This window comes from the organism of the source record quoted next, unplaced genomic scaffold, assembly GCF_019419815.1.
Source record: "Pyrus x bretschneideri cultivar Hongxiangsu unplaced genomic scaffold, Pyrus_bretschneideri_v1 Contig2, whole genome shotgun sequence".
Lineage (NCBI taxonomy): Eukaryota > Viridiplantae > Streptophyta > Magnoliopsida > Rosales > Rosaceae > Pyrus > Pyrus x bretschneideri.
The window spans coordinates 10585161-10592129 of NW_025999501.1; the positions used below are offsets into that span (position 1 = coordinate 10585161).

General features: G+C 38.5%; 1 protein-coding gene and 1 pseudogene across 1 annotated transcript; one reads left to right on the forward strand and one right to left on the reverse strand.

The window, feature by feature from the left end:
* The first annotated feature begins 19 nt into the window (after positions 1-19).
* On the forward strand, positions 20-2648 carry LOC125476898 (annotated as a pseudogene).
* Positions 2649-4018: 1370 nt separating this feature from the next.
* Positions 4019-4639, reverse strand: LOC103962162 (wound-induced protein 1). The gene has a single exon (XM_048583276.1). It carries the CDS (start codon positions 4524-4526, stop codon positions 4104-4106), a length of 423 nt encoding a protein of 140 aa, XP_048439233.1. The 5' UTR covers positions 4527-4639; the 3' UTR covers positions 4019-4103.
* Positions 4640-6969: the final 2330 nt, after the last annotated feature.

A 6969-nucleotide genomic window follows, 5' to 3' on the forward strand; every position in this document is an offset into this window, starting at 1 on the left:
AATATTGCAACGTAACCTTTTGCAACTTTTCTTTCACTTTTTTCTTTGTCTGTGAGGTGCAGATATTTTACTGATCCCTGACAGATGCAACCTTCTTTTTGGGTCGGTCGACATATGTCACTAGTTGAAAGACCGGAGCTTGTGAAGGACTTGGTAAAGACTGAAGACAGAAGACAGACAACAAATTTGAACATCAACGTATGCGCTTCGTCTTTATGTGTTCCACTGTTCCTCTCTGATCATCAGTAGCCACAGCAAGATCCATTGATTTGATAGGTAAAAATTCTCTCTTTTTCTGGATTTCAATTGTTGGTTTTAGCCGCAGCTGCAACTGTAGTAGTAGAAATTGTGTGTTTAATCATGCTTTTTTTGGTACCAGTTTCTTCATGTTGTTTAGATTAAGAGCCTCGAGTAGTAAAGTGTTTTCTGTTTTTGAATTCGATCATGGGTTTTCGTCCTAGTGATGTCTACTTTAGCCTCGCCGAGTGTAGCGATTTTCATTCGCCATGAATGATAGTTTGTAATCTTCTTTTACAAGTTTTGTCCATTGTTTGTTCGAATTTTTCATCAGCTTCTTGGGATGGTCAAGTTTCCATGATTTGCTTGTTTTTCGTGTAATTTTTATGACCTGTATCTTTGGTTTTCAGAGATGGGGTTACAATCTGAAATGTCGACTGTGCACCCATGACTTGTCGTACGATTTTTGGGACTCTGGCATTGAACATCTGGTGTTATTTTTAGGGTATTGATCGTGATTCCATGAACATGTAAAAGATGCCGATCGAGGTACAGCTTGGTTTTAGCATTCTAAATTGCAATTACGACGAATGAGCATGCTGGTGTAGAGTCTGTAGATCGGGGTTCTGTTGGTGCTTTTTGAGATTTGAACTTTCCGAATGCAAGAGATTCATTGTTTGAATTTCAGTTTTGGCTGCAATGCGACTCCGGCTGTGTTAGTAGTATAAAAGAGATTGATTAAAGACTTCACTTGAGATTGGAGTACCACTAAGATGGCTACAAGGCTGATGACAACAATGTTCTTTGTTTTTCGACATCACAAAAGGGACGGCTTACTTAGTGACAAAAATCGCAGAAGAGATGAGATCTCCAGTACCCCACCTTCTTCAAATAGCCAAGGTTTTCGAAAACGTTTCCACGGGATTCTTTCTCAGAAGATCGATTGGGAGTCCATGAGGAAAATATGCAAAAAGTGGATCAAGAACCCTCTGAATATGGCGCTCCTTTTGTGGATAAGTTGTGTTGCTGTCTCCGGAGCAATCCTTTTTCTTGTGATGACAGGAATGTTAAACCATGTCCTGCCGGCACAGTCTCAGAGAAATGCGTGGTTTGAGATTAACAATCAAATCATCAACGCTCTCTTCACTCTCATGAGTCTTTACCATCACCCAAAAAGGATCCACCACCTTGTACTTCTCTTAAGATGGAAGCCGAAAGATGTCACATTTCTCAGAAAAATATACTGTAAGAATGGAACTTACAAGCCCCATGAACGGATGCACATTCTGGTTGTTGTTGCATTCCTCCATCTGAATTGCTTTGCTCAGTATGCCTTGTGTACGCTTAACTTGAGATACAAAAGATCTGAGCGACCGGCTATTGGTGTTGGTATCTGCCTTTCAGTTGCAATTGCTGCTCCTGCAATCGCAGGTGTGTACTGCATTGTCAGCCCCCTTGGAAAGGAGTACGAAGTTGATAGCGAATCGCAGGATCATATTCTCACAAATCAAACGAGGAAATTTTCATTTGCATCTAGGAATGAGCAAGGGATTGCTGAATTTGCACCTCAATGGAGAGGGGGTTTATTTGATTTTCGGGATGATATTGCCATATCTTATCTCTCTTTTTTCTGCACCTTTTGTGTTTTTGGATGGAACGCCTGAAAGGCTTGGATTTGGCAACATGTATGTTCACATTGCAACATTTCTCCTCTTCTGCACAGCCCCATTTTGGATCCTCAGTTTAGCTGCCTTCCATATTGACAACGACGTTGCAAGAGAAGCCATGACTTTAACCGGCATTGTCCTTTGTATGTTTGGCTTGCTCTACGGTGGCTTCTGGAGAATCCAAATGAGGAAGAGGTTCAACTTGCCGGCGAATAACTTATGCTGTGGAAAGCCTGCAGTAACAGACTCTGCACAATGGCTTTTCTGCTGCTGGTGCTCACTAGCTCAGGAAGTTCGAACTGCGAATTTCTACAGCATAATGGAAGATAACTTGTGCAGGAAGCAAATGTCTGAGCACGAAAATCCCTCACTAGTCCCTTTGCGGCGTGAAAGCGGAAGAACTCAATATAGATCTGGCTCAAATTATCTACCTTCAAGCAGAGTTGAAAAAGATAATGTAGACAGACAGCTCCCCATGGAACCCCCTGTTCCATCCAGAATACGGAGAGAAGAAAAAATCGAACTGAAGACGTGAAAAGGAATGAACTACTGATGAAGCTCTCAGAAGAGTGCTGGCACTGCTATGTGATTTTGATAAACATACATAAATTTTGTATCTTCGTATATGCTTCTTTAGTTCCATCATATCCTCTGGTTTTAATCAGTGCCTCATGTTTTCAATCATCTTTACCTGCAGTGTGTTGCAATGATATATGAAATTATACTGCATCTATAATTTCTTCAGTTCCATCATGCCCTCTGGCACTATTGTTGTCTGTAGAAAAATTATAAAATACGCAATTTGGAGTGCAGTAAACAAGGACTGGGAGTGCCAAAATCGCTACTCTTATTTTATCGGAGGTGAACTGAAGATACTGAAAGTTACTGCCTGGGAGTACCGAAATCGCTACTCCTATTCTATCAAAGGAGAACCAAAGGTACCAAAAGCTAAATTGGGAGTAGCAAAATCACTACCCTTATTTTATTAGAGGAGAACCAAAGGTACCGAAAGCTTAATTAGGAGTGGCGAAATCCCTATTTTTATTTTATCAAGTAAAGAAAGGTACTGAAAACTGTTGGAATTTGGTGGCTTAGATTAGAGCCACACTTCGTCGCACATGGGCTAAGGAGGAGAGCCATTTATGGTTTATAAGGAATGTACTACACACATGTTGTCGAGGTTTTTAGGTAAAACTTGATATCTGTTGCTTTCAGATGGCTAAAGTAGAGAGAATATCGGCAATACCAACTCGTGTGTGTGTGACCCGTTAATGCGCTTTCCGCACAACAAAAACTGAACTGAGAATGTCTAAATCACTACCCGTATTTTATCAACGGGGAAACGTAAAGCGCATAGTTAGTGCAATGCAACAAGGGTATCGAAATAAGACATCTTTATTCCTTTGTTACCACACAAAATATGCAAGAGCTAATACCACTATGATTTTGGTGGCTACTCACAAAATCCCCCAATTAAAGCTCCAGAAATAAGTTCTACACCAACCTATAGTGCAGGACACGTCTATCATTAAAAAGATGGTACAAACTAAGACATCAACAATTCATCAAACAATTAAATAAATGGTCCCATTTTGAAGAAAATAAATGGGATAACATCTTAGAATTTCGGTTGTATTATTTTGTTGGGAGAAAATAAATGTTTTGACTACAAACCTATTTACAGACAACTGCAGGTTACCGTTTCAACATGTGTAACTCTTGTTGCATGGATGTAACCTTTATAGGGTGTAACCATCTATTCAAGGGTTTACCTCATTATCTAGTTCACATATTGAAGTGGTGTATATCTTCACTCTGATTAACACCCATTTTTCTAGAGTCACGCCTCTTGGCCAATAGACGTATCTTCTTATGTGAAATTCTCATTACAATGATTACTTTATAACTTTATCAAGAGCATTCATATCATAGTCAGAAGTAAAATTTTGAATTTATAAATGACAAATAATTGCAAAAACATATTACCAAAAATGTTTTCATTAATCAAGAACGAAAGTTGGTTTTGGAAACATCTTTATTAGTAGTTCCATTTTTACTACATCACTTTAATTTTTCTCAACACATCCAAATCATGCCTTGTTCAAACTCAAATCTACAAACCACAAGCACCCTTTATTTTTCTCAAAACCCATATTTTTTCTTGCTAATTCACAACATCAAAGACTCTTAACTAAAATTCTAAATAGCAAGCAATAGGGTTGGCAAGGAGCGGTGGAACAGGTCCCTCGGCATGCTTTGCCACACAGTGAAGCTCTCCCATCCCTCCGGCTTCAGATCCTTTACAGTCAGCCACGTGTTAAAATACTCCCTGAACTGAGTGATCAACCCATCTTTGAGGGTCCACACGTGGACCCAGTAGGCCTTTGCCCCTTCCCATCCCTCAGCAATGATCACACCACCACCAATCTCTGTGATGCTTCTGGGCTCGAACCTGAAGTCAGTGTGGCTGGAATCCCCCGTGAGCACGCGCATCATATGCTGGCTCTTTGGGGGGCCATGGAACCACCATTCTAGGTCACTGGCTAGAAGCTTTCCCACTGTGTCTGTTTGGCCCTGTGCCAACGCCTTGTACATAGCTTCAACAGCTGCCTTGTTTTGCATTTTTGGTAGATTGTGAGAGAGAGAGAGGATGAACTGAGGGTGATCGCTACGAGGGGAGCGGAGTTGACTAAAAATATTGGGTTTTGCTCTCTAATTTGGGTGCATGACAATATGGCTTTCTTGAACCCCTATTTATAGCACGAACAGCCTAAAGTTACATGGCTTGAGAATAATAGAAAAATATTTAGATCCCTCTACCTAATTATTGTCTCCAAAAAAAAAAAATTATGGTTACACCATAAAATCAATTGGCAATATATCAGGAGTAACTCAGTTTACTTATAAGCCCTTGTAAGGTTTTTTGTTTCACTGACATGAGACTCTTTAACCTTTACATCCTCAAACGCCTCCTCACGTGTGACGAATTTTCAAACCATGCACGTGGACAAAACAAAATGGTTGACGTGGAGTGGCCTTTCGGCTTCATAGTTGACCAACCTGCTCTAATACCATGAAGAAAGTTGAATTTCATCCATAAAACTAATTAGCAATATGGAAAATAGTCCAACTTACTTATAAGCCCTTGCAATTTTTTTTTTTTTTTGGTGGAACTCTTTAGCTTTTATATCTTCACAATCTCTCTTCTTACAAATAAATCGCAATTTGGTATTCGTTTAGAATTTTATCCGTTTTAACAAATTATTTTTTTACGTGTCAAATTATATGTTATAGATAAACAAGTAAATGAGCTAAGCAGCCTTCTTGAGAATATACTACTTGAATGATTTATTTTCATTGCATGTATGATTAATTGGTAAGGAATTGCTCCAAAGACAATGGAGGTGTTTACTATTCGGAATGAGATATTCTCCTTCCGGCTTATTAAAAAATGATACTATGTCAAGGAAAAGCCTGCATCTTAATGAGGTTAAATATTGTGATTTATTAAATATTGATAAAGCTCTATGCTTTGTGGGGACAAACATAAGGGGTTGCTGTAGGTTGTGTAGCTACGGTTGCTGCCGATGAACACTAGAAATCTACAGAAAATTTGCTCATGTCAATTTACTTGCGCATCATCATACAACAGTTTCTTTTATTTTTGAAATCTCATATCTGGATTCTTTCTAATTTGTCATGTTCCACCGACTTAATTTGCCTAGCAGCTTCCTAAAATAGTTCCACACAACAGTTTAATATATTGTTCACACATACCTAATATGTTAAATTAAATTTCACGACTTAAAATAAAAGCTAGGGCGTGTGTTTAGGTAAATTATTTTAAGAGTATAAATCATACACCGAAGAAGGAAAGTTATGTTTAATAGTTGAAATAAGGAGAAATTTGAAATAAGTCCAAATTTGTAAGCAATTACTAGATATAATCTAATTTTATTTAATTATTGATTTAAGTCCAGTGACTCATTGTCCACGTCATTTTATTTTCATTTTTTTGTCAAAATTACCCCCTCTATTAACATTATCCTTTAATTCTAGATTTACTTGTATTATGAAATTAATTATTTATCTTTAAATAATCCCCTACTTGTAGAATTAGTTTTAAAGTATATCTCTTCTTCCATAACTCCCGTATACAATTTGTGATGTGTTCTCCGATCCCCTTCCTTCTTGTTCAGTCTTCTTCTTTCAAGTTTTAAAATTTCCAGAAAAATGTTCTCTTCCCAGGATAAATTAAACAGCCACATCCCATAGGATTATATAGAGGAAAACTCGTGTCCATAGCCCATCTTCAAAATACAGAACCGCAAGATAGATGTTGTATATTTTGTTTATCTACATGTATTATATATTTCTGTAATGAATCTATTTGTATATTTTGTTTATTCTACCTGTGTTATAGATTAACTGTGACAACCCGTTCCAAATTTTACGTTTTTATTTTATTTTAAAAGCGTGAATTTACGAAATTGCCCTAGAGGCAAGGACTTTGACTTCTGTTGACCATCGTCTAGAGAAACGTATGACTTATTCTTTTAACATATTCTCGTAATACTCGTGGATGTGAACGCATAGGCGAAAACCGTTTGCGAGTCCAGATTATATCGGTATAGTTACGGACGTTCAAAATTGGTTATTCAAGGTTTAGTGTTAATTAAATTAAATCCCCAATCAGAAATTAGTTATTTAAGGTGAAGCCCAATCAGAAAAAGAAAAAAAAAATCCCAGCTTTTTCCGTGGGTTTTCCCACTCGCGACCACCCATTTTCCAAGGCCGATTCCGGCCAACTCCGGTGGAGTTTTTCGATGCCACCACCACCATCTTGAAGCTCTCATTCCCCTCTACAAAACCCACTCAAGAACCACCTTGATTAACCATGGGATGTGGAGGTTTGAGGCCACGAAAGTTGATGAAAATCAATGGTGCTCCGGCCACCCTTTTCGATTTTCCGGCAAATCGGCAAAGCAATGGCCGATGCCACCACTTGGGCTTTGTAGCCCATCATCCCAGGAGCAAAACCCAACCAACCTTGACCCCGTTGGAC

What these genes read in the sequence shown, in the direction of transcription:
- LOC103962162 (XM_048583276.1), bottom strand. Translation starts at nt 4,526, where the DNA reads ATGCAAAACAAGGCAGCTGTTGAAGCTATGTACAAGGCGTTGGCACAG.